Genomic DNA, 27629 nt, shown 5'->3' on the forward strand with positions numbered 1-27629 from the left:
CCCCAAGCGGAGCTGTGCCAATGTTTAATCTCGCTCTGGCAAGCCCGGCGGGGAGGACGCATATTTTTCTCTCTATGTCAGACCCGGTGTTCGTCGTTCCCCCTAAACCCTCTTTCGCCGACCTCCGCTTTCTTCGGTATTTCGGAGTTTCGGCAGCGCGGGGTTGCGCGTTGGGGCTGGCTTTTTCCACAACTCGCCGTTAGGTTTAGGAAATCTGTGAAAACAACCCTTTTCCAGGCAGCCGTGCAGCGCAGCGAAGATAAAATTAGTTTATTGGGGGTTATTCCGTGTTCTCCGGCGTTAGCAAATATTTTCCTTTTCCTCCCAGTGATGTTTGTCGTGGGAACTCTTGTGAAAGGACAAACTTGGCACCAACCTGGTGGGCCACAGCTGGAATTTAAATATTTAAGGGTGTGTATTTACAGGACTGCTGTAAACTGCTTTAACGTCCCCACGTTAAACCCATACGACGGTATTAACCTCCTCTGCTCCGATACCACGTGAATTAGCAAAGGGGTGTGAAGTTTTACTGTTTTGGTGGAATTTTTGTCCTTTTCCTGCTGCCTTCAGACCCCGATGGCTCGGGGCGACTCGCTCTTGCATTGGCACCGACATCGCCGTGTGACACCTCCGAGGTGTCGGGAAGGTCACGGTCATAAATTTCCTTCTGATTTAAGGTCTGTGACATTGTCACCGGTGTAAGACGTCTCGCTTGGGCTTGCTCTCCCCGTCCACACTTGGGCTTTTTTCCATCCAGGCTTTACCCTGTTTAGTGGTTGAAGCAGTAAATTAAGTCTTTGTCCTTCAGGATTGGGTCGAACTGAAGTTACAGCTGCATCGGAGTGAAGTTTTTTCTTAATCGACGAGTTAAAAAAAGCGGTGGTTCAAGGAAAGGGTGCTTCGCGCACGCCGGGAGGAGGGTTGGGATGGGGCAGCTGCCAGGGTCCGTGCTGGAATGTCTGCATGCTCCTCTCCCTCGCTGCCCCGCCGCTGCCTGCCCGGCTGCCGGGCCAGAGCTCTGCCGCTGCCCCCAACTCGGCTGATTTTTCCCCTAAATATGGTCACACACACACCCCCTTAGGGATGCTGATGCTCCTGTCCCCGGAGCTCAAGGCTATCGGTCATAGAATCATAGAATGGGTTGAGTTGGGTTGGAAGGGACCTTTAGAGACCATCGAGTCCAAATCCTTGCCAGGGGCAGCAACATCTTAGAATCATAGAATGGTTTAGGTTGGAAGGGACCTTTAAAGGCCATCCAATCCAACCCTCCTGCCATAGGCAGGGATACCTCCCACCAGACCAGGTTGCCCAAGGCCACATCCAGCCTGGCCTTGAACACCTCCAGGGATGGGGCAGCCACAGCTTCTCTGGGACACCTGTTCCGGGGACTCACCACCCTCAAAGTGAAAAATTTCTTCCTAACATTTAATCTAAACCTGCTCTTTTCCAGTTTAAAGCCATTCCCCCTCGTCCTATCACTACATGCCCTTGTGAAAAGTCCCTCCCCAGCTCTCCTGAAGCCCCTCTAGGGACTGAAAGGCCACTATAAGGTCTCCCCAGAGCCTTCTCGTCTCCAGGCTGAACCCCCCCAACTCTCCCAGCCTGTCCTCCCAGCAGAGGTGCTCCAGCCCTCAGATCATCCTCGTGGCCCTCCTTCTGGATGTGCTCCAGCAGGTCCATGTCTTTCTTATGTTGGGGACTCCAGAGCTGAACGCAGTACTTCAGGTAGGGTCTCACAAGAGTAGAGGGGCAGAATCACCTCTTCCACCAGCCCAGGTTGCACCAGAGCCCCGTCCAACCTGGCCTTGAACACCTCCGGGGATGGGGCAGCCACCACCTTTCTGGGCAACCTGGGCCAACATCTCACCACCCTCAGTTCTTCCTTATCAATCCTCCATCCACGTGGTGCATCGTGGAACTTGTCCCTTTCTATTTGTCCTAGAGCTGGTTTGGCGTTGGGTTTTTTTTTCCCCCTTTAAAAAAAAACCCAACTTTTAGAGTAGCAGATCTTGCAGGGCTGAGAAGACACACAGGACAGGATCACTGCAGCCCGGGATCAAACCGCTTACGGACGAGGGACGTCCTTTAGAGCTCTTTGCCTTTGGAGCACGTAGAAAAGCATCGCGGCAGAGTCAAAAAAAAATAAAGAAATAAAGACCAAATAAGGACCCGGCTCTGCATCGGCTCTGCCTGCACGAGTGTCCCTGCCAGGACAGCGGCACCGCTGGGCGCGCAGCCACGGGGAATTTAGAGGAGGGAGGGGGGGGGAAGAAAATAATAACACGCTTGCCAATATTTTTATAGACTTTGCTGGCCGGGAGCTCGGCGTTGTGGTTTTTGATATACGGCCCCTGATGTGGTTGTTTGCACGGTCTCGGAATTGAAATGGGGGCTCTTGAGATGCGCAGAATTCCTTTTTGCCAAAATATTGGGGGGGCGGGAGGTTAAGTTTCTGCCTTCAGTCCTAATCACTCCTGATTTTTCTTGAATTGCGACAGGTTGTGGCTTGTTTAGAGGCTTTTGGCAAATGGCTTAAAGTTCAAAGCGTTCCACTCCGTATTTCACACTTCCAATATTGCAAAGAGATTATTGCTATTAATAACACATTAATCATCTTTCATCTGAAGCTTTTGATTGGAAAAGCGAAATAAGATTTTAATTTTTTTTTTTTTTTTTAAGAAGCGTTCGAGTCAGTGTTGGCAAGTCCCACTGCTCGGGTAATCTTCAGGCTGATTTTTTAGAAACTTCAGCACTGAAAATTTGGGTTTGTGAATACAACACTGACACTAAAGTTGTACTAATGTCTAGACCTGATTTGGGGAGACACATATGGCGTGTTCTTAAGAGTGCCAGCACAGATGAAGCCACCATCCAAAATGATCCATCTTCAAGGTGGAAACCATCTGCTCCGTTGGTTTGAGGAGATGCAGCTTCACCCAGCACCCACCTCGGTCCCACCTTGGAGGTTGGACGAGAGCTACCCTGGAAAACCAACTCTGCCTGTCCCAAAACTGCCCTGCAAAGCCCAGTGCTGGAGGATCTCCAAGTGACTAAGGCGTAAGACAAGTCAACGTAAGCTGTCTTCCTAGTTGGTCTGTTTGGAAAGACGTGGTTTGGATCTGCTGGTTTGGATCTGGTTTGGCTGGAAGCCCACGTAGTCTTAGAGATTTAAAAAAAAAAAACCGACATAGATATTTGATAATAAAATTCTTCTACTGGGCTGATGGATCTTTTGGGTGTTCAGAGGAGGTCTATGATGAGTGGAAATGCCTTCAGTGCATGGAAAGTATATAAAGCAATGCAACGTTGCTTTTGGGGTGCAATGTTGGCATCCTGGAGAGGATGCTAAGTCCTGGGGTGCATCAAGAAGAGTGTGGCCAGCAGGTCGAGGGAGGTCATCCTCCCCCTCTGCTCTGCCCTGCAGAGGCCATATCTGGAGTATTGTGTCCAGTTCTGGGCTCCCCGGGTCAAGAAGGACAGGGAACTGCTGGAGAGGGTCCAGCAAAGGGCTACAAAGATGATGAGGGGACTGGAGCATCTTTCTGATGAGGAAAGGCTGAGGGACGTGGGGCTTTTTAGTCTGGAGAAGAGAAGACTGAGGGGGGATCTTATCAGTGCTTATCAATGCTTAAAGGGAGGGTGCCGGGGGGATGGGAACAGTCTTTTTTCAGTGGTGCCCAGTGATGGGACAAGAGGGAATGGGCACAAACTTGACCCTAGGAAGTTCCATCTCAACCTGAAGAGGGCCTTCTCTCCTGTGGGGGCGGCAGAGCACTGGCACAGCTGCCCAGAGAGGTGGGGGAGTCTCCCCCTCTGGAGCCATTCCAAACCCACCTGGAGATGTCTTGTGCCACTGCTGGAGGTGCCCCTGCTCTGGTGGGGGGTGGCACTGGGGCAGCTCCAGAGGGCCCTTCTGACCTCCACCACTCTGGGATTCTGTGATGCTGGCTACATACCTGGGAGCATGGGTGGGCATCCTGTGTGTCCTGGCCCCTTCTCTGGGAACTGTGCCTGTTCTTTCACAGAATCATAGAATCACAGGATGGTTTGGGTTGGAAGGGACCTTCAAGATCATCTAGTCCAACCCCCCGCCCTGGGCAGGGACACGTCCTACCAGCCCAGGTTGCTCAGAGCCCCGTCCAACCCGGCCTTGAACACCCCCAGGGATGGGGCAGCCACAGCTTCTCGGGGCACCCTGCGCCAGGGGCTCACCGCCCGCACAGCCCACAAGTTCTTCCCAATATCTCATCTCAATCTCCCCTCTGTCAGTGTCAAACCACTCCCCCTCGTCCCATCACTCCCCTCCCTGATCCGGAGTCCCTCCCCAGCTCTCCTGGAGCCCCTTTAGGGACTGGAAGGCCTTCAGGTACTGGAAGACTCTCTTGCTCATCCCATGGTAGCCTCCAGCGCTCTCTGCCACCCTTTTTGTACGGACAACGGCAGCCAACGCCTCGGCCGGCTCAGCCCGGTCCTGCTGCCTCTCCCACCCCACGTGGGCTGAGCTCTTCGGTCCTCAGCAAAGAGACAATTTGTGTCCTTCTGTCCTCGGCCATCCTCTTTCCTTTAAAAGAAAACTTCTCAGAGGCTGATATCCTCGAGACCTTGACCTCTCCGACTTGCTTGAAACAAGCCGACGAGCTAAAGAAACGTTATTAGTCGGTGTATGGAGAGATATAGGATCACATAAGCCTCCGGCTAAAATGCTTGAGCTACTTTGAGGAGCTTGAGGTCAGCCCGGCGAATTTGCTGCTTTCATGCAGATACTTGATTCATCTCTGCCTGTTTGTGTTATCTGCTTTCTGGCAGCTTTCGAGACTCTTTTTTTCTTCTTTTTCTTCTTCTTCTTCTTCTTCTTCTTCTTTTTTTTTTTTTTTTTTTGGAGTTTAAAGGAGATAATGCATAGCTAACGCCGGCGCTGTGAAGTTTGGATTGGGAGCATCGGTATTCGCCAGAAAGCGGTCGAACGTGCTCCGATAAGAGGGAGAGAAATCGGATCCGTCCTATCCTCTTTCCGAAGCTGTCCTTTGAGGCCGTGGGGTGGTGGGGTGGTTGTTTTTTTTTTGGTGTGTGCGAGCTGGTGCCTTATCCCTGTGTCCTCGAGGCCAGAAGGGATGTAACGGTGCCAAAGTCATCGGTGCAAAACGGGACGTTGGGCGACGGGAAGGGTAGAAAAGCTTCGTATGGCTTCAACTCCTCTCTCTGCGGCAAAGATTTCCCCGGGAAAGGGAAAAATGTCCCGGGCAGAGCAGGGTGATCCTTTCCCCCACCTCCCCCGGGACCTTGCTGCTTTTGGGGATTTCCTAACCTTGGAATAGCCTATTTAATAGCTACCGATGGGTTTGTCCTCCTTGAACTCGGCTAATTCTCCTTTGAACCTATTTATGGGGTTTGGCTGCGTTGCTGAATACATTCCGCAGCTTAATTATGTGCTATGAAAAGTAATTTCCTTTCGTTGTCTTTTAAACCTACTGCCTGATAACTCCAGAGCAACCCATAAAACGCATCCTGAAAAAAAAAAAAAAAAAAAACAAAAACATGAGTAATCATTTCCTAGTCCTCTTCTCTGCATTACTTTTTAGGTATAATGTGAAACTGGATTTTCAGTGATGTCTCTGCCAATCTAAAATAGTTTTTGGCTGTGTTTTACGCTCCTTTGAGACTTTTACATTCCAGACTGTCCTGGCTGCCCTTTCCTAGGTCTAGCACATATATATATATAAAAAAATATTTTTTTTTAAAGGACTGCAATGGCACAAACATGCAAGATGCAAGCAATTCTTGACGGACTTGCCCGCTGATGTGGTCTCTGTTTTTTCCTTCCCAGTAAGTGCTGACACCCGGGATAGGGAAGGTGGCACGTGACAGCACTTTGGGATTTGGCAGTGGGATGGAGTGCGCCCTCAGCGAGTTTACCGATGACCCCAAGCTGTTTGGCGAGGTAGACACGCTGGAGGGGAGGGATGCCATCCAGAGGGACCTGGACAGGCTGGAGAGGTGGGACCAAGCCAACCTCATGAAGTTCAACAAACTCAAGTGCAAGGTCCTACATCTGGGTCGGGGCAATCCCAAGCACAACTCCAGGCCGGGTGGGGAATGGGTGGAGCGCAGCCCTGAGGAGAAGGACCTGGGGGTGCTGATTGAGGAGAAGCTCAACATGAGCCGGCAATGCACGATCACAGCCCAGAAGGCCAACCGTACCCTGGGCTGCATCAGAAGAAGTGTGGCTAGCAGGGCGAGGGGGGGGATTCTGCCCCTCTACTCTGCTCTGGTGAGACCACACCTGGAGTACTGCCTGCAATTCTGGAGTCCCCAATATAGGAAAGACATGGACCTGCTGGAGCGGGTCCAGAGGAGGCCACGGAGATGCTCTGAGGGCTGGAGCCCCTCTGCTGGGAGGAGAGGCTGAGAGAGTTGTGACTGTTCAGTCTGGAGAAGAGAAGGCTCTGGGGAGACCTTAGAACTCCTTCCAGTATCTGAAGGGGGCCTACAAGAAGGCTGGAGAAGACTTTTTACAAGGGCATGTACAGAAGGACGAGGGGGAATGGCTTCAAACTGGAAGAAGGGAGATTTAGACAAGATATCAGGAAGAAAATTTTCTCTTTGAGGGTGGTGACCCCCTGGCGCAGGTTGCCCCGAGAAGCTGTGGCTGCTCCATCCCCGGAGGTGTTCAAGGCCAGGTTGAACGGGGCTTTGAGCAACCTGGGCTGGTGGGAGGTGTCCCTGCTCATGGCAGAGGGGTTGGAACTCAATGATCTTCCAGGTCCCTTCCAACCTAATCCATTCTATGATTCCTCAGAGATCCTGGCTGACCCTCAGCACCATCTTCCCCCTAAGGCATGGAGACCCTACACCCATGACCAGATACCAGCTCGTTATGGTTCATTCCATCTGTGACATCTTCAAGCTTTTTTTTTTTTTTTTTCTGACATCTCAGTTTGACATAGTTTATTCATTCAGTTTTATCCTCAAATCAGAAAGACTTTAATGTGAAAACGCCCCTCATATTTGAATTCAGTCTTCCTGCTATGGCCTTATTTTTGGTTGCTTTATTCTCTCCTTGTTTATCCATCAGCCGTTCCCCGCACCCGCTCAAATGCCATTTCCTAGTAGATTCCTTTATTGAAGCTTTAATTTTCTTTTACCATCTCCATTTTAGTTTAGTTTCTATGGGAACAGAGACAAAGATGGAAATGGCGACTACCTGCTCTCGTCTTCCTACTGGGACGCGTATTGTGTACAGACGGTGCAGTAACGGAGAGAGGCTGAACTTCAGGAGGCTGCTTGGCCCAACAGGTCTTCTGTGAGCGAGCGGTGGGGTTAGATCAGGCGGTGGGTTACAACCCGATGTTGTTAGATGCTGGGACATCTCTATGTACTTGCGACGCAGCTTTCTGCCCTCCTGGGGACTGTTCCTTGCTGTTACGCCTGAAGTCTCTGGTGGTGAATCTCATCTCCAATCTCTGGGATTTTGATTCCCAGTGGAAGCGGGGAGTCTCAGCAAGGATGGGGTTTCTGGTTTGGGAGCCGTGAGATGGTACACAGTGAAGAACATCAGATGTCCCTCTTGGGTCTCAGCTCCTGAGCGTCCCCGGTGGAGTCAGCTCGTGGTGGGGAGGAGGTGACGTGTTGAAATGCTGCTCTCCCGTGATCAGAGGGAGGTGAACATCCCCCTGCCCTGCATGGGTGTGGTGGTTTAACCCTAGCTGGCAACGAGGACCACGCAGCCGCTCGCTCACTTCCCCCATGGCGGGATGGGGGGGCAGAATTGGAAGAGTGAAAGTGAGAAGACTCGTGGGTTGGGAGGAAGGCAGCTGAACAGGTAGAGCAGAAGCTGCGCTCACAAGCAAAGCCAAACAAGGAATTCCTTCACTCCTTCCCATCGGCAGGCAGGTGTTGAGTCATCTCCAGGAAAGCAGTGCTCCAACACGCGTGATGTTTACTTCGGAAGACAAATGCCATAACAGTGAACATCCCGCCCTTCTTTCTTCTAAACCCGGCATTATATATTGAGCATGACATCATATGGCATGGACTATCCCTTTCATAGAATCACAGTATGGTTTGGGTTGGAAGAGACCTTAAAGATCATCTCGTTCCAACCCCCTGCCCTGGGCAGGGACACCTCCCACCAGCCCAGATTGCTCCCAGCCCCGTCCAACCTGCCCTTGAACACCTCCAGGGATGGGGCAGCCACAGCTTCTCAGGGCAACCTGGGCCAGTGCCTCAGCACCCTCACAGTCAAGAATTTCTTCTTAATATCTCACCTTAATCTCCCCTCTGTCAGTGTCAAACCATTCCCCCTCGTCCCACGGCTCCCCTCCCTGACCCAGAGTCCCTCCCCAGCTCTCCTGGAGCCCCTTTAGGCACTGGAAGGGGCTGGAAGGTCTCCCCGGAGCCTTCTTTTCTCCAGGCTGACCCCCGCCAACTCTCCCGGCCTGTCCTCCCAGCAGAGGGGCTCCAGCCCTCGCAACATCTCGGTGGCCTCCTCTGGCCCCGCTCCACCAGCTCCATGTCCTTCTTATGTTGGGGGCTCCAGAGGTAGATGCAATATTCCAGGTGAGGTCTCACAACCAAAGTCTCATGACTTTGGTCAGTTGGGGTCAGCTGTCCCGGCCGTCTCACCTCCCAACCCTTTGTGCACTCCCAGCCTACTCACTGGTGGTTTGGTATGAGGAGCAGAAAAGGCCTCGAGTGCTCAGCAACAACCAAACCCATTGGTGGGTTTTCAACAGCATTCTCATCCCAAATCCAAACCGCAGCACTCTACCAGCTGCTGGTAAAAAAAGTCAACTCTTCTTTCAGCTTGCCTGTGATTAGGGAAGACTAATTTTGTCTGTTGTCACACCTTCATTGCTTGAGCAGACCTTTGCAAAGCAGCAAAGGCTTATGCAAGGTCCCTGCAGTTCCCATAGTGATCGTAATATGAATATTTAAAAGCGGCGTTCCGGGTTATCCAGATATCTATTTCTTCAGAGAAGAAAGGAGCTGGCAGAGAGCTGCCGTTCCCAGTGTCAAGCTGGCAAGAGAGCGCTGGGAGGCTCAGCCCCATGCAAAAATCCTCCTCCATGGTTTGGCTTCCAGAAGTGCCGAAGAAGAACCTGGCTAGCTGGGAGCAAGCGGCCCGGGGAGCTTTCTCAGAAAGCATTTCGAGTGAACCGCCTGCAGCCATGCCGTATGGAAATACGCGTTGCCCCGGTTCAACCGGGGACGGGAATTACTTGGGGTGTGTAATTTAGATTGCAAATTACTCTTGAGTTGTAAATCTCGTCTTCGTATCTCCAGCAAATAAAAGGCGCCGGATGACTTAGGGGAAGTTTAGTGCGGACACGGTCGGTTCTGCCGTGCCGTGTTGTCCCTACGTGGGTGCGTACCTCTTCCAGAGCCGCTGTGGGATCAGGGGCGTCCCAAACAGCATCTCTCAGACCTGGTTCGCTGGTGGCCCTCAGAGAGCAGGCGATCCGCCTGCCGCTTGTTTTTCAGCTGCCAAATTCCCTCCAGACGACTAAAATACGTGATGGTTTTCCGTCCGTGTGCTGTCATCGGGCTGCTCTGCCGTTGAACGGCAAAAGGGGACGGCTGGGATGATGCAGGACTGGGCAGAGAGGTGTCTGAGATGCCTTTAAGCACCCTCCATCCAACAGGGAAATGGACCCTCAAAGCTCTTTTAACGTATGGTGCTTGTTTAAAGATTTAAATTTTGTGAACTAAAGGAGTGAAGACTCAGAGTAGATCTAAGGAAGACATTTTTCACTCTGAGGGCGGTGAGCCCCTGGCGCAGGTTGCCCGGAGAAGCTGTGGCCGCCCCATCCCTGGAGGTGTTCAAGACCAGGTTGGACGGGGCTGGGAGCAACCTGGGCTGGTGGGAGGTGTCCCTGCCCAGGGAAGGGGGGTTGGAACGAGATGATCTGCAAGGTTGCTCCAACCCAAACCATTTGGTGGTTCCATGATTCTGTGAAATGTAGCGATTCAGTGCGGTTGAACTGAAAATCTTTTTCCCCCGGCTGGCTTGCTAGGTGGCATCTCGTCTTGGGTTCCCCGGCTCTGCCTCGCTTCTTTGGGTCCTTGGAGCTGCCCTCCCTTGCTGGAGCACGTGAAGGAGAACAAGTCCAGGCTTGCTGGGCATCACTTTTTTATATTCGTTTTCCTGGTCCCTTTTTCCGATGCGAGCTGAACCGTACTGCCAGAGACGGAGTATGAGATTTTTATTTTTTTTTCAATTTCTGAACAGAGTAGGTGGTTGTTGTGCAACTCGGAGAAGTTATTTATACATTTCTGTACTCTGTCCCTATCTTGCGGTGTGCTTTCCTCCTCCAGCGCGGCCGTGGGTGGAGAACTGCAGCTCTATTTCTTCCTGGAACGTCTGGTTTTTTGTTCACTTTATTACCAGAGAAGAAAAAAAAAAAAAAAAGCTGAAGGTACCGAGTTAGACTTACGAGCCTGGGGGCAAGAGTTTCATCTTCTCTTTCACGTCTTTCTAAGACATTGATCGTTCTGGCTTCAGACCCAAAAATACCTTACTAGGGCAGTCATTTTTCAGCAGGGGTGTGCAGACTGCCGGAGACGTAGGAGACCTGGGGTTTGTGGAGTTTGGCACGAGAAACCGTCTTATCACCGGCATCTCACTGCTGGAGGAACCGCCTCTCCTTCACACAAACAGTCCCAAAAACCTGTCGGCAGGATCGGGACTCGCTGCATCGCGCTTGTTAACGAGCCTCTGTGGTGGTACTAATCTCTTGAAGGTTCCTCTGAAGATGAAGGGGGTGCTTGCGTGGATGGGGATGCCTCTCGGTGAGGGTCAGCGCTTCTTGGGGTAAATCTTGGTGTTCTCCCAAAGGCGAGAAGTAATTTGGGGTAGTTTGGGCATGGTGTCTGGGAGACTGAAGATGACAACTCCCGTGGAAGGGCACGATGTCCTGCAGAGCCCCATCTTGTCGGAGAACACAGTAATGAAATACTCTGTTAACTTCGGGGCGGTGTAGCTCATATCAAACTTGAAAAAAAAAGAACCCAAACCTTAAAACCAATCTGACTTCCAATCAAAGAAATACAAAAAGTCTGAGGGTGGCGTTGAACAGAATAGGTTCTGACGCTCGTACAAAAGGTGTCCTTAGCGTCTTCCCCCTGAAGCTCATCATCTGGTCTGGAAGGAGACGGCAAGCGGTAGGCAGGAAGAGTGGTCAAACTGCTGTCTGCTGGGAGGGTGGGAGAGATATTGCCCTGGGAAAGTCTAGTTTGTGCCGGACTTTATCCTACAGAAGCGATTCCACTGGAGGTAGAGCGGTGACAGTGTGGTTGGGACCGTGGTGGACCAGGATTATGGGTGACACAGGTAGTCTGAGATTACATCTGAGCCCCCCTTAGGAGCTCCTGAGCATCCTTGAGGTGACCTTCACCACTCAACAGCGGTCTGGAGTGAGCTCTGGGTCCCCATCACGTCCTTGTGATCTTGGTTCTTCTCTGCTTTTTATGGTTCTTTAAATCAGCTTGAAATTTCCAGCACCTTGCTTTTATGCTTTGTTTTCCCCCATGGTTCCTTTCCATCCTACCTACTAAAAAACGGTTTTTCATAGAAAAGAATATGGTTTGAATCGGGAGATGCTGGGAGCGGTCAGTAAGCATTTGAGGACACGGTTGAAAGAACTTTGAAAATTTGAGATTTCCTGATTATGTTCAGAGGACTAATCTGGCATAGTCACTTTGATTTGTTTAAGAGCCATCCCTGAGGTGCCAAAGCTGTAAGTTTAGGAATCAGTTTCTGTATAATTGATCGTTGTAAAACAAAAAAAAAAAAAAAAAAAAAAAAAAAACAATCCTCTGGAAGCAGTGGTTTGATTCCATGACTGCGAAAGCAAACAGCTTTTGATCTCATATGAGGCATAAAGCAGGTGAGGGGAGAGCAGTCGTCTCCAGCGGCACTTACCCACCGCTCCTGCATCTCTTCAGACTTCAACGTGGAGGTTGTGCTGCTGCCTCTTCAACTGGCAGTGATCTCTGGGTACGTTTCAGTCTACACGGAGGATCATTGAATGGTTTGGGTGGGAAGGGACCTCTAAAGGCCATCTGGTCCAACCCTTCTGCCATGGGCAGGGACATCTTCAACTAGACCAGGTTGCTCTCAGCCCCGTCCAACCCGGCCTTGAACACCTCCAGGGATGGGGCAGCCACAGCTTCTCGGGGCAACCTGCGCCAGGGGCTCACCCCCCCCCCCCAGTCAAGAATTTCTTTCAAATACCTCATCTAAATCTCCCCTCTTTCAGTGTCAAACCATTCTCCTTTGTCCCATCACTCCCCTCCCTGACCCAGAGTCCCTCCCCAGCTCTCCCGGAGCCCCTTTAGGCACTGGAAGGGGCTCGGAGGTCTCCGTGGAGCCTTCTCTTCTCCAGGCTGAACCCCCCCACCTCTCCCAGCCCGTCCTCCCAGCAGAGGGGCTCCAGCCCTCGCAGCATCTTGGTGGCCTCCTCTGGCCCCGCTCCAGCAGGTCCATGTCTCTCCTGTGCTGAGCCCCCCGAGCTGGAGGCAGCACTGTGGGGGGGTCTTCCCAGAGCAGAGCAGAGCAGAGCGCAGCAGAGGGGCACAACCCCCCCTGGCCCTGCTGGCCACGCTGCTGGGGATGCAGCCCGGGATGTCGGGGGCTCACTGGGCTGCCGGCGCACGTTGCCGGCTCATGTTCCATTTTTCACCCATCCATATAGGCAGAGGGGAGAACGTCCGGCACAACCAGACCTCAGTATCCAGCCCGGTACTCCAGCAGATCCTGGCCTGGATCCGTAACTACGTAAATACCCCAAAACCTGGAGCTTGTAAGGATCTGGAAAGAAATCCGGCACGTGACTGCCCGCAGCTCTGCATCTCCTGCGAGGCAATAGCTATTTCAGGACGGTGGGAGAAAACAAAGACCTCTGCTCCGTCCTGACATGTATCCGCAGTAATTTCAGCGAGGGGGAAAGTGCTGACAAGGCAGAGACTGAACTCTAAAGCCACCTTAGGAAATAATAAACTTCTCCATCAAAGCGAATCAGTCGTACACTGGCTGGAGCCTTTGCTCATCTCTTTCAAATAAAATTAGAAAAAAAAAAGGAGAATCCCGCTCCGGCAGGCAAGAGCCGTCGGCGGCGTGTATCAACACCGCGCTGCTTTGACAGGAAGGGGATCTGACTCGCTTTGCAATGTCGGGGGAAGGTTGGCGGGTTGACGCGGTGAAGGTTGGACGTGGGGTGACTATTGCAGCGCCGGTCGACGGCAGGAACACCACGGCGTGGTGACGGGGCTGCCGGGAGAATCAGGAGACGTTAACCAGCTTTGGTTTTGGGGGTAGTGGTGGGGAGAGGTGTCTGTTCCCGCGGCAGGAGAAAGAGAGATCTCGAACCTTATGGCTTGGAAAAATGAAAAAATTCCATTCCATAGGGATTGGCAGGGAAACGAAGCGGACACATGGGCCGTGAGGCTGTCCCGGTGGCTGATGCCCTCGTGATTCCCGGGGGGATGAGAAATAAGAAATGTCTTATGCTGAGGGTGGTGAGCCCCTGGCGCAGGTTGCCCCGAGAAGCTGTGGCTGCCCCATCCCTGGAGGTGTTCAAGGCCGGGTTGGACGGGGCTGGGAGCACCCTGGGCTGGGGGGAGGTGTCCCTGCCCATCGCAGGGGGTTGGAACGAGATGATCTTCAAGGTCCCTTCACACCCGAACCATTCCATGATTCTTCAAGACTCCAGTGAACTTATTAGTCATTTGGACCTGGTGGAGCAGGGCCAGAGGAGGCCCCCGAGATGCTGGGAGGGCTGGAGCCCCTCTGCTGGGAGGACAGGCTGGGAGAGTTGGGGGGGGTCAGCCTGGAGAAGAGAAGGCTCCGTGAAGACCTCCGAGCCCCTTCCAGTGCCTAAAGGGGCTCCAGGAGAGCTGGGGAGGGACTTTTTACAAGGGCATGGAGTGATAGGACAAGGGGGAATGGCTTTAAACTGGAAGAAGGGAGATTTAGATGAGATATTAGGAAGAAATTTTTCACTTTGAGGTTGTTAAGCCCCTGGCGCAGGTTGCCCTGAGAAGCTGTGGCTGCCCCATCCCTGGAGGTGTTGAAGGCCAGGTTGGACGGGGCTGGGAGCAACCTGGGCTGGTGGGAGGTGTCCCTGCCCATGGCAGGGGGGTTGGATTGAATGATCTTCCAGGTCCCTTCCAACCTAAACCATTCCATGATTCTATGATTAGTGTGAAAAACAGGAAAACTCTGGTTGTCGCACAAGCTGTCGCCGGTTGGTGGTGTTCCTCCAAAAGCACCATTAACACAAGCAGCTTCTGTGTCAGGAGAAGAAGCTCGGAATGCCGAGCAAACAGAAAAGCCCTTCTTCGGATGCTCTTTGTGATGAAGAGCTTTCTCCCAGCCGTGCTCAGCAGTGTACGGGCTGGTGACCCAGGGACCACGTGGCATATCGATCAGTGGGTGAGGAGCTTGTTCACGTGAGCAACTAAAAAAAATCCATCGTGCCCTGATACGGGACTGTGCAGACAGCGGAGCGGGAGCCGATGTGGCTGCACGGCCCTACGAGAGCTCGTGCAGAGGGATGGAGCCAACAGGAGCATTAGGTGGTGGTTTCGTGGTCTCCTTAAACAGCTGTGTTTTCGTGATGGCCTCTGGATGGTGCCTGTGCTTGAAGAGATCTGCAGAGCCTGGATCCTCCTGGACCGTGCTGGTTGGGCCAGCAGCCCCAGGGATGGGCAAAGATCAGGGTCTGTGCTGGGGTGTGTAGAAATGGGCGAAACTCTAAGGATGGAGATGTTCGTATGTTTAAAAAGAGAAGGGGTGTTGTTAATTAAGTTCAGAGGTCCTTAATGAGGGCTGCCCCTTCCCCACGGTACCCAAAAGTGATGTATTCTGGGACCTGCTGGAGCGGGGCCAGAGGAGGCCCCCGAGATGCTGCGAGGGCTGGAGCCCCTCTGCTGGGAGGACAGGCTGGGAGAGGTGGGGGGGTTCAGCCTGGAGAAGAGAAGGCTCCACGGAGACCTTCCAGCCCCTTCCAGTGCCTAAAGGGGCTCCAGGAGAGCTGGGGAGGGACTTTTTACAAGGGCATGGAGTGATAGGACAAGGGGGAATGGCTTTAAACTGGAAGAAGGGAGATTTAGATGAGATATTAGGAAGAAATTTTTCACTTTGAGGGTGTTGAGCCCCTGGCACAGGTTGCCCCGAGAAGCTGTGGCTGCCCCATCCCTGGAGGTGTTGAAGGCCAGGTTGGACGGGGCTCTGAGCAACCTTGTCTAGTGGATGATGTCCACTTGGACATCAGTTGGTTGGAGTCGATGATCCTTTGATGTCCCTTCCCACCCAAACCACAATTTGAGATTTCTGGTACCAATGAGCTATAGCAACTGCTCGTCCACCTCCGTGTAGAAGATGCGATGACAAGGTTCCGCCTAGTTCCCCCAGAGGGAGGTGAACTGAAATTATTTCGCGACCATCACGGAAAAGATTTGCCCAAGAGCCATTACTGTGCCGTGGTGGGTACAGCACAACTGGACTCAAGCTACCACATAGTTGTCTTGGGTTTTTGAGGAAAACGTGCCCGATTTGGGGGCTCATGACTTCCTAGGCAGGAGGAGGGAGGGAAAGGACCGGCGCGCATGGGCAGCGCAGTGATGTCATGGGTTGGCTTGCCAAAGGGGAGCAAAAGGTGGAGAAGCAGAAGCTCTTTACTCCTGACACGTTGCTTCTCCGTTTAACACCTCCCCGGCTTGGCACCCTGAGCAGGTAACTCCTGCTCGGTGGGAAAAGCTGGATTTTGGGGGGTTTTTGGGTGACTTCATCCCACTCCAAGCTTTTCTGCCATCTCCAGCTGCCGTAGCAAGAAGTTCTGCTCCTTTCGTAGCCTGCCCTGAATTTTTTTTCAAGCTGCTTGCATCTGTCAGGCCAGTTAGGGAAGAAGCGTGAACACCTTTCAGGTTAATGATATATTTTCCGAAAAAAAAATGTTCGTTGGCACTGAAATTACCAGTGCGGAAAGAAGCCCCGGCTCCCAAACGCTTTGATGTTCTGCTAACTATTACCTCCCTACAGTTAACGCTGTTTCGTTTCTGATGCTCAGCAATTCTGCGTCCGCGTCCATCAGCCGGGGCTTTCTAAGATTTGGCACCAAGGAACGACGTTCTTCTGGTGGCTTAAACAATTTTTTTTTTTTTTTTTTAATTTAAAATAACACGTGAGTAATAAACCGAATTGTCCTGCTCAGAGCCAGGGCGCATAAGAATCAAAGCAATGTAATACAGATTATGTTATAGATTATAGTTCATCCCTGGAGGTGTTCCAAGGCTGGGTTGGACGGGGCTCGGAGCAACCTGGGCTGGTTGAAGATGTCCCTGCCCATGGCAGAGGGGTTGGACTCAATGGCCTTTAGAGGTCCCTTCCCACTCAAACCATTCAGTGATTCTATGATTAATTTTATTTTTGTTTTAATTTTAAGTGTGGGAATGAGATGGGAATGGTCATCTTTGTGGGCTTATGCACAAACGGGAGGATTTTGATTCTTGGACATGTTTGGATCTGGAGCACCACCATGCCTATGAAGACAGGCTGAAAGAGTTGAGGTTGTTCAGCCTGCAGAAGAGAAGGCTCTGGGGAGACCTTAGAGCCCCTTCCAGTATCTGAAAGGCACCTACAAGAAGGTTGGAACGGACTTTTTACAAGGGCATGTAGAAATAGGATGAGGGGGAAGGGGTTCAAACTGGAAGAGGGCAGGTTTAGATTAGATATCAGGAAGAAATTTTTCACTTTGAGGGTGGTGAGCCCCTGGCGCAGGTTGCCCCGAGAAGCTGTGGCTGCCCCATCCCTGGAGGTGTTGAAGGCCAGGTTGGAGGGGGCTGGGAGCAACCTGGTGTGGTGGGAGGTGTCCCTGCCCAGGGCAGGGGGTTGGAATGAGATGATCTTCAAGGTCCCTTCCAACCCAAACCGTTCTGATTCTATGATTCTATGCCAAAGCAATCACCCACGGATGAGACACCTGAGAAGCAAAGCACCCCAGGTGCTTTAGAGCTTCTTCTAAGTGTCGTGCTCTTCCTCTTCTAGGGTAGACTTGAGGGGGTGTCCAAAACCCCACCGAGGAGTGGGAATTTGAATTGCTGTTGCTGTGTTAACCTGAAGCCTCAGGTCTGGGTATAGCTAATGATGATCTGTCCTCCTGGGCATAGTTTGCTCCTTCTTGGAAGGTTCAAGAGCTTAAGAAAAGCCCCCTCTAGCTTCTTCCCCCTCCGGTTACACGGGAGGTCCTTGCTCTGAGCCGTTTCTCTCTGACCGAGACACCCGCCGAATCGATGCGGGCTTCTGACCCCATTACGCTCTGATTCGGAAAGATGCTTGCTCGGCTATTTTTCCCCTTGTAGCTGCAGTTATCAATAAATTCCAAGTCATTTTAAGCGTAAAATACTTTGAAAATTAAGCTTCTCCTAATCGGCTTGGCTCGTTGGCGTTAATTGCTGTGGTGTCGTGAGGACCGCGGAGGAGGCTTTAGGAGCCATGTCTGGATGAGGCACGGGTGATAGCGAGCGGTTGGGTCACTCAACAAGCAACACCCAAGTTGCCCAAGAGCCTCCGTGGCTCTTTGAGGCCACGTTAACCTTAACGATGCAACTTCTGGCTCGTTGAAACCCAACTTACGTCACGAGCGCTGTAAAGCCTTCTGATGGCCCCCACGCCTTGGGGTTGTTGTTGTGAACCATCGTTCATCATCACAGCCCGAACCTCGCAGGTGTGGGAGGTTCATCATCCCGCGCGCGCCCACGGTCCGTCAGGAGGATGCTCTTGAGCTCATTGCATGGGGAGGTGACCAACAGCATCGCCCGAGCATCCCTTTGCCATTCCCTACATTCGGTGCGTCCCCCCCAAAAAAGGGGTTTCCAAGGAGATGGCGCTGCCGTGCATTAAATACGCAGCAACTGGTGCCACGACAATTAAACCAATGGGGCGCGTGGTGGAAACGACTGACAAAGATGAGTCGGAGGACCTGAACAGCGGGATGTCCTTGCAGGGTTTCTACAGCAACGAGGCGAGACGGTTATTTGTTCTCTCCCGACTTTCCCACCGCGTCTCTGATCCCGTATTGCGCTGGGGTGGAGGAGGGAATACGTAGCATCATCGTCGCTGTAGGACCGAATCTCCTTCCTAGGGAAGCTCAGGGTGAGGATCCTCTCCTTAAATAGCAAAATAAGGCATCCGCGACTTGAAGTTTGGTTGATTCTTGTGGACTTTTGAATAAAGGTATGGAGTTAAACTAAGCCCAGGGTTCCTTTCAACTGGCTTTGCATTTTCGGAAATCTAATCCGTGCATCAGCTGGGCTCCTTTTTTGGGCAGTGCAGGGAAAAAGTAGATTTTAGGTGAGTCTCTGGGCTTTCCTTTACGACGAGGTGGTGTTTTTTTTAGACAGTCCCATGAGTCTCGGGCTCCCTGGGCACCTTCCACTCTCCTGCATCGGTTATAAATCCCTTTAACCCAACAGCAATAAGGTCTGCGCTGTCTTGGACCGTACTCAAATACTTAAATTTAGATGACTGCACTGCCCAGCGCTACGGTGAGGTAGGTCAGAGCCTATTTGGCTAACGGAGCTTGCGGTAGACCTGTCTACTACCCATCAAGGAGGTGGTTTTTTTTTGCCCGATGCAGTAAATAACGATGGTAGTTCTGGGTTATCCCCTAATACCTGGGAAATAGAATCACAGAATCCTAGAATTGTGGAATGATTCGGCTGTGGAACTTAGTTTGGGCAAATAGTCAGGAATTTTAGCCCTGAGGTTTGCGCTTTTGGAGAAAAAAAAAAGGCAACGTGAGAGGGTTGGGTTGTTGGTTTTTTTTTTGCAAAACTTAAGGTTCGGAATAAGACCTGCCTTTAGCAGAGCCCCGTCTCCTGATCCTGGGGGTTTTCTGCTCCAAAATTGCTATGGCAAACGGGTACATCGGTTTCCCTCTCTGTGCCACGGGTCCGGCCGCTGCGGACACGGGGATTCTGTTTGACTTTCAAGCAGATTAAATTTGGGATTTGTGTATCTGATGGATGATTTTTGTTCTTCTGCCTTTCTGCTGCCCAGGGCAGGGCTGAGGAGGGCAGCCCTTGGCTATCGATCCTCTGCTTTGCGAAGGTGCAGCCTATCGAGCCGCTTGACTTGATGAATTACCCCAGTAAATGAAAAGATCGGGGAGAAAGGAGAAATGTGAACGTTAAATTTCTTCTTCTCCAACAGTGGGGGAAATAACGATGCAGAGAGAGAGGACCTGTAGGCCACACACTGAATTATCAACGTTATTAAGCTGATGATTCACAGTGAAAACTAAGAGGAAATTAAGGGCACTAGGACAAAAGGTCCTACATTTCCTTAAAATAATAACTACTTCTCTTAAAGTGCTGCAGGCTTTTACCTTGGCTGGTTTACAGCCTGTGATGATCCAGTTCTGTAGGGTCCAATCAGACCTTCATCATTTTCAAGGTCTTTGGGGCTATTTTTATCCTATCCTATCCTATCCTATCCTATCCTATCCTATCCTATCCTATCCTATCCTATCCTATCCTATCCTATCCCATCCTATCCCATCCCATCCCATCCCATCCTATCCTATCCTATCCTATCCTATCCTATCCTATCCTATCCTATCCTATCCTATCCCAAACTATCCCATCCCATTCCATCCTATCCTATCCTATCCTATCCTATCCTATCCTATCCTATCCTATCCTATCCTATCCTATCCCATCCCATGCTATCCTATCCCATCCCGTCCCAACCTATCCTATCCTATCCTATCCTATCCTATCCTATCCTATCCTATCCTATCCTATCCTATCCTATCCCATCCTATCCCATCCCATCCCATCCCATCCTATCCTATCCTATCCTATCCTATCCTATCCTATCCTATCCTATCCTATCCTATCCTATCCTATCCCAAACTATCCCATCCCATTCCATCCTATCCTATCCTATCCTATCCTATCCTATCCTATCCTATCCTATCCTATCCTATCCCATCCCATGCTATCCTATCCCATCCCGTCCCAACCTATCCTATCCTATCCTATCCTATCCTATCCTATCCTATCCTATCCTATCCTATCCTATCCTATCCCATCCCGTCCCAACCTATCCTATCCTATCCTATCCTATCCTATCCTATCCTATCCTATCCTATCCTATCCTATCCTATCCTATCTATCCTATCCCATCCTACCTTATTCTACAATATCCTGTCCATTCCCATCCTATCCCATCCCATCCCATCCCATCCCATCCCATCCCATCTCATCCCATCCTATCCTATCCTATCCTATCCTATCCTATCCTATCCTATCCTATCCTATCCTATCCTATCCTATTCTGTCCTATCCTATCCTGTCCTGTCCTGTCCTGTCCTGTCCTATCCTATCCTATCCTATCCTATCCTATCCTATCTATCCTATCCCATCCTACCTTATTCTACAATATCCTGTCCATTCCCATCCTATTCCATCCTATCCCATCCCATCCCATCCCATCCCATCCCATCCCATCCCATCCCATCCTGTCCATTCCCATCCTATCCCATCCCATCTCATCCCATCTCATCCCATCCCATCTCATCCCATCTCATCCCATCCTATCCTATCCTATCCTATCCTATCCTATCCTATCCTATCCTATCCTATCCTATCCTATCCTATCCTGTCCTGTCCTATTCTATCCTATCCTATCACATCCTATCCTATCAAATCTTATCCCATCCTAATCTATCCCGTCCCATCCCGTCCCTTCCCATCCCATCCCATCCCATCCCATCCCATCCCATCCCATCCCAGTCCAGTCTGTTTGCTCCTCTGCCATAACCGCGGAGCGCTCTTGCTCTCGTTTCTCCCTAGCGGGACCCCGCTTGACGGACCCTTTATCCCTCCCTGGTGCCGGTAGCCCCATGTGCCCCCGGCAGCGACACCCAAAGCCCCGTTCCAGCTGCTGCCCCACACCCCACACAGCTTATTTCAAACCAAAGCGCTCCAAGAGAAGCGGTGCAACTGAGAGCCGAGCGCTGACGTCCATCTCGGGCCAAAATCATTTCGATGGAAAATGCTGACTCAGCGCATCGCGCTCACACCCGAATTCAAACCTTCGGTGGCAACCTGGAGGAAATATATAACTCCAAAGCTGGAGTTGGCCTCCAGCTGTGCTGTCGTGCCGCGGGCAGGCTCCTCGTTTCCCGGAGTTTTGCAGATTGAGACGAGACACGGTGTAGAGTTTTCACTTCTCCGAGGGCTTTTAGCCTCTGTTTTGCGATGGAAAAGCTTCGCTGGAGCTTCTCCTCTCCGTACCCAGAAGAGGTTGGAGAGGTTTCCATCGCGTAGGTGCGTTTGTTCAAAGGTGGAAACCTCTGGCACGTGAAAACCCACTCCTTTTTTAAACGGAGTTGGGAGATGAGCTGGAGCGGCCGGAGCGCTCGGAGCCCGGCTGCCGGCCTCGCCAGCCGAGGACTGGGGTAGGTTTGGTTTTTTTTTTTTCCTTGCAAGCTTTTGAGCAAATTGGGCATTTCTGCAAACCCCACAGGGGACTGGCTCCCGGTAAAAAGGCAGCGAGAAGCCATCCGTCACTTGTCTGACTCACCGAATGTGTCACTTTCAAATGCCGCCTAAGTTTGATAAGCTCCGCTGAGCACGCTTGGGGGCTTATTATTATTTTTTTTTTTTTTACCTTATCTATTTCTATACCTTTCTTAACAGACTTTGTGAATGCAGGCGAGGACAAACGCCAAGTCAGAAATTTGAGTTAATACGAACATCCCTTATATCTTTTTACATAAGCCCACGCAAAAAAAAATGAAGAATCTGAATAAGATGCGGCTGCCCGAGAGCCTCAGGTCTCCCCCGGATTAGCGAAAGGTGACATTTGTGGTGTTTGGGGTCATCGGAAAAAAAATCAGTTAATTGGCTGTTCTTTGGGATTACGACTTCTTTTAATCCTCTTTTGCATTTCAAAGCTCCGTTTACTGCTTTATGATTTCAATAACCCCTTTGGCTGTGTTTCTGAGTGAGCGGCCTCACCACGTCGGGGTGACGGTCTCGACAGGCTGGGAGAGGTGGGGGGGGGGTCAGCCTGGAGAAGAGAAGGCTCCAGGGAGACCTCAGAGCCCCTTCCAGTGCCTAAAGGGGCTCCGGGAGAGCTGGGGAGGGACTCTGGGTCAGGGGGGGCAGCCGAGGGACGAGGGGGAGCGGTTTGACGCTGCCAGAGGGGAGACTGAGAGGAGATGTGAGGAAGAACTTGTGGGCTGTGCGGGCGCTGAGCCCCTGGCGCAGGGTGCCCCGAGAAGCTGTGGCTGCCCCATCCCTGGGGGTGTTCAAGGCCGGGTTGGACGGGGCTGGGAGCAACCTGGGCTGGGGGGAGGTGGCCCTGCCCAGGGCAGAAGGTTGGACTGGATGATCTTCAAGGTCACTCCCAGCTCCAAACATTCTATGATCTCTGCCCAAATTTCCCAGTGACTCTGGCTGCGAGGGAGCTGGAGCATCTGTGAAAGCTCTTCTCTGTCATCCCACTGACACCCAACTACACTACAGGAACACCTTTAAACAGTTCATCACGTCTAAACACAGGCAGAGATCAGCATTAACACCCAACGGCTAGTGGAAGATGTCCCTGCTCGTTTAGGGGGGCAGGGGGGGGAAGGGATGGACTCGATGGCTTTTACAGGTCCCTTCCCACCCAAACCATTCTGTGATTCTATTCCATTGTATTCCGTTCTGTTGCTTTCAATTCTGTTCTGTTCCGTTCCATTCCATTCCATTCCATTCCATTCCGTTCCGTTCCATTCCGTTCCATCCCATTCTGTAATATTCTATTCTATTCTATTCTATTCTATTCTATTCTATTCTATTCTATTCTATTCTTTTCTATTCTATTCCGTTCCGTTCCGTTCCATTCCGTTCCATCCCATTTCATCTTGTTCTGTTTTGTTCTGTTCTTTTCTGTTCCGTTCTGTTCCATACCGTCCCATTCTGTTCTATTTATTCCATTCCATCCCATCCCATCCCATTCTATTCCATTCCATTCCATCCCATCCCATCCCATCCCATCCCATCCCATCCCATCCCATCCCATCCCATCCCATCCTATTCCATTCCATTCCATTCCATTCCATTCCATTCCATTCTGTTCCATTCTGTTCCATTCTGTTCCATCCCATTCTGTACTATTCCATTCCATTCCATTCCATTCCATTCCATTCCATTCCATTCCATTCCATTCCATCCCATTCTGTTCTGTTCTGTTCTATTATATTCTATTCTGTTCTGTTCCTTTCTGTTCCATTCCATCCCATCCCATCCCATTCCATTCCATTCCATTCCATTCCATTCCATTCCATTCCATTCCATTCCATTCCACTCCGTTCCATTCCATTCCGTTCCTTTCCGTTCCGTTTCATTCCATCCCATTCTGTTCTATTCTATTCCATTCCATTCCATTCCATTCCATTCCATTCCATTCCATTCCGTTCCATTCCGTTCCATTCCATTCCATTCCATTCCATTCCATTCCACTCCACCCCTTTCTATTCTATTCCATCCTATCCCATTCCTTCCTATTCCATCCCATTCCATTCCGTTCCATTCCATTCCATTCCATTCCGTTCCATTCCATTCCATTCCATTCCATTCTGTTCCATCCCATCCCATTCTGTTCTATTCTATTCTATTCTGCTCTGTTCCGTTCCGTTCCGTTCCATTCCATTCCGTTCCTCCACATGAAGCCCGGGATATGGTCAGGTCCGTCAGGTCCTCGCTGGCTCCATCCCTCCCACCACTGGGTTTCGGTGTCGATGCTGCCTGTGGTTATGGTGGAGCTGAGGTATGTCAGGACTGGTGGTTTGGGGAAGGTGCTGGAGGTGGGACACGTGTGCCGGAGAGCTGACGCCTTTGTCCGGGATTGAAACTGAGACGGAAGGAAGGGGTGGTGTTGGCAGAGCCGCTCAGGATCCGGCACGCCGGCATTGGTGCCGGGGACCAGCGCCGCTCCAGCTGGGTTGAAGAGGGTTGAAGGCATCGTCTTCACATCTTGCATGGCCAAATGCTGCCGGGTTCGGCTGCCTGGGCCACCGCAGGGTGGTCTTGCAGAAGAAATAAGTTCCTCGCCAGGTCGGTGGCTCCGGCTGGGCTCTGTCCATCCGGTCTCATGCCTCCTCCCCTGCCCTTCACTGCCGACGTCGCGCCGAGCACGCTGCAGCCACCGGGTCCACTTCCCGAATAGTTTGAAGTGTAAAACGCAGAGGGCTCAGGGTGGAAGCGGTGAGCCGGGGCGAATTTTGGGGTGGTGTAACCCTGGCGTGTGCTTTCGCTGGCTTGCAGGTTTGCTGAAACCCCCTGAGAGCTGAAAAAAACACTTTCAGCCTTTTGCAAATACTGTGTTTCGCGTAAACAAGAGTTGCTATCCCCACCCAAGGTGCCCTTCTTCTCCGTTGTCCCCCCCCCCCACCCCCAAGGTGCTGCGAGCGCCTGCTGCAAGTGTTGACTCGTAGAACGATAGAATGGTTTGGGTCGGAAGGGACCTTCAAGGATCATCTAGTTGAAGTTTCTCTCTGTGTTTGTTCTCCTTCAAGGCTGGAATGGGTGGAAATCATCGAGCCTCGAACCCGGGAGCGCATGTACGCCAACCTCATCACGGGGGAGTGCGTGTGGGACCCTCCCGCCGGGGTGCGGATCAAACGCACGAATGAAAACCAGTGGTGGGAGCTCTTCGACCCCAACACCTCCCGTTTCTACTACTACAATGCCACCACGCAGAGGACAGTGTGGCACCGGCCGCAGAACTGCGATATCATCCCCCTGGCCAAGCTGCAGACCTTGAAGCAGAACACGGAGTCGCCAAGGGCTTCCACGGAGAACAGCCCTGGGAGGAGCAGCAATGTCAGCAGGGAGGGCAGCACCAGTTCCTCCCTGGAGCAGGAGCTGGAAGGCAGCGAGAAGGTGCAGGAGCAGAGGTCGAGCCGCCAGTCCACCCAGTATGCCGTGGTGAAAGAAGAAACGGAAAGGTAAAAACAAGGCTGGCTCTGCCGGCACGTCGCGGGCGCGCGCGACAGAGCACGGTGATGGGTTGGGGCAAAAAAATTGGCAGTTCAGGTACCCCGAGAGTCTCCCAGCACCGTGGAAGAGCAGAGAGCGGAGCCTTTGTCCCGCAGCTCTTTATTTCTGTTGTGGAGAGGTATTTTAGGGATGGGTTTCTCCGACTAGATAGTTCGTGGGTCTGTGCACCGAGCCTCGGGGAGCGGGTTTGCTCCTCCGTGAAACAATCCCAGGAGGAAGAGGTGAAAGCACCCACGAAAGGTGTTTCTCCTTCTTAGGGGCGACGTAGATGTTCCCCTTGGAAAGGTGTGTGGGAGAAGGAATTTCTTGACCTCCAAAATACACCATTTTAGAGAGTGACGTGGTTTTAAGTGATTTCCCCGGGTAAGAGCTCCCTGAGAAGGCAGCGTGATTCATACTGCAACCGTGGGCCATCCCACTGGTCTACGGAGCTCCCAGCAGAGATGGTTTCTCTTGTAAAGGAGAAGCTTCAAACCCAACGGTGAGTCAGTGCTCAATTTTGAAGGTCCAGCTGCATACGGACGACGTGCTGAGCTTTGTTTCCCGCTCTTGTGCCTTGCGTGCTGCGCGTGGGGCCGTTCATGACTTAATACATTTGCGTTGTCTTAAACGACGCCTCTTACGTTGAGAACCCAACAATTTCCGCTCGCGATGAGTCCCGCTGGCGCACAGAAACCGCGGTTGGGGCATCCCGGGGCCACGTGGGAGAGGAACAGGAGCTTCCAGCTCAGCGAGTCCTTTCATGTGGGACCTCAGGGGCGCCTCTAGCCCCGTGAGAGTAGGCTTAATCTCCCCCGATTTTTGGAAGATCACAGAATCACAGAATAGTCAGGGTTGGAAGGGACCTCTGGAGATCATCTAGTCCAACCCCCGATCCTCTGATAAAATCACCGAGCGTGGGGGATGGCACCTTTTCCTCGCATGGCAGGTGCTGTTTGGAGAGGTAGATGGTTTTGATGTTGGATGACAAGGATTTTGGGTGGCAGAGGTGGCTGCCCACCTGGTGAGGTCGAACTGGGTCTGTCCAGGATATGCTGCTGGCTAGTTAAGCCAATCTTTGCTTGCCCAGCCCCCAAAATCCCAAGCCCTGACCTTGGATAGGACAAGGGGAAAGGCGTTTAAACTAAACGAGGGTAGATTCAGACTAGATGTAAGGAACCATAGAATTGTAGAATCGTAGAATCACAGAATCAGAGAATGGTTTGGGTGGGAAGGGACCTCTAAAGGCCATCTGGTCCAACCCCCTGCCGTGAACAGGGACATCTTTAACTAGACCAGGTTGCTCAGAGCCCTGTCCAACCTGGTCTTGAACACCTCCAGGGATGGGACCTCCACTACTTCGCCTCACCACCCTCACAGTGAAAAATTTCTTCCTCAGATCTCATCTAAACCTCCCCTCTTTCAGTGTCAAACCGTTCCCCCCCCGTCCCATGGCTCCCCTCCCTGATCCAGAGTCCCTCCCCAGCTCTCCTGGAACCCCTTTAGGCACTGGAAGGGGCTCGGAGGTCTCCCCATTGCTCCCCTCCCTGATCCAGAGTCCCTGGAGCCCCTTTAGGCACTAGAAGGTCTTTAGGTGCTGGAAGACTCTCCAGCTCATCCTATCATAGAATCATAGAATGGTTTAGGTTGGAAGGGACCTGGAAGATCATCAATTTCCAACCCCCCTGCCATAGGCAGGGACACCTCCCACTAGACCAGGTTGCCCAAGGCCACCTCCAGCCTGGCCTTGAACACCTCCAGGGATGGGGCCTCAACACACTCTCCGGGCAACCTGTGCCAGTGCCTCACCACCCTCAAAGTGAAAAATTTCTTCCTCACGTTTAATCTAAACCTGCCTTCTTCCAGTTTGAAGCCATTCCCCCTCGTCCGATCACTACATGCAATTGGAAAAAGTCCTTCCCCAGCTCTCCTGTAGCCCCTTTAGGTACTGGAAGGCCGCAATAAGATCTCCTCGGATCTTCTCTTCTCCAGGCTAAACAGTCCCAACTCTTTCAGCCTCTCCTCCCAGCAGAGGTGCTCCAGCCCTCGGGTCATCCTCGTGGCTCTCCTCTGGACCCGCTCCAACAGGTCCATGTCCTTCTTATGTTGGGGGCTCCAGAGGTGGATGCAGTACTCCAGGTGGGGTCTCATGAGAGTGGAGTAGAGAGGCAGAATCTCCTCCCTTGACCTGCTGGCCACACTTCTTCTGATGCAGCCCAGGGTACGGTTGGCCTTCTGGGCTGCAATCGCACACTGCTGGCTCATGTTGAGCTTCTCGTCAATCAGCACCTTCTCCTCAGGGCTGCTCTCCAACCATTCCCCGCCCAGCCTGGAGTTGTGTTTAGGATTGCCCCAACCCAGATGTAGGACCTTGCACTTGGCCTTGTTGAACTTCATGAGGTTGGCTTGGGCCCACCTCTCCAGCCTGTCCAGGTCCCTCTGGACAGCATCCCTCCACTCCAGCATGTCTACCTCAACAAAGAGCTTGGTATCATCAGTAAACGTGCTGAGGGTGCACTGGACCCCACTGTCCATGTCGCTGACAAAGATGTTGAACAGTACAGGCCCCAGTACCAACCCCTGAGGAACGCCAC

At 51.9% G+C, this 27629-nt stretch overlaps 1 protein-coding gene across 1 annotated transcript in view; it reads left to right on the plus strand.

The window, feature by feature from the left end:
- ARHGAP39 (Rho GTPase activating protein 39) overlaps window positions 1-27629 on the plus strand; it is a 174886-nt gene that overhangs the window by 80878 nt on the left and 66379 nt on the right. The window contains exon 2 of the mRNA XM_082498861.1: window positions 24573-25004. Coding sequence (XP_082354987.1) covers window positions 24573-25004 — 432 coding nt within the window. The remainder of the gene's footprint in view (window positions 1-24572; window positions 25005-27629) is intronic.

The sequence above is a fragment of the Vanellus vanellus genome (assembly GCF_965231255.1).
Source record: "Vanellus vanellus genome assembly, chromosome: 2".
NCBI classification, from domain to species: domain Eukaryota; kingdom Metazoa; phylum Chordata; class Aves; order Charadriiformes; family Charadriidae; genus Vanellus; species Vanellus vanellus.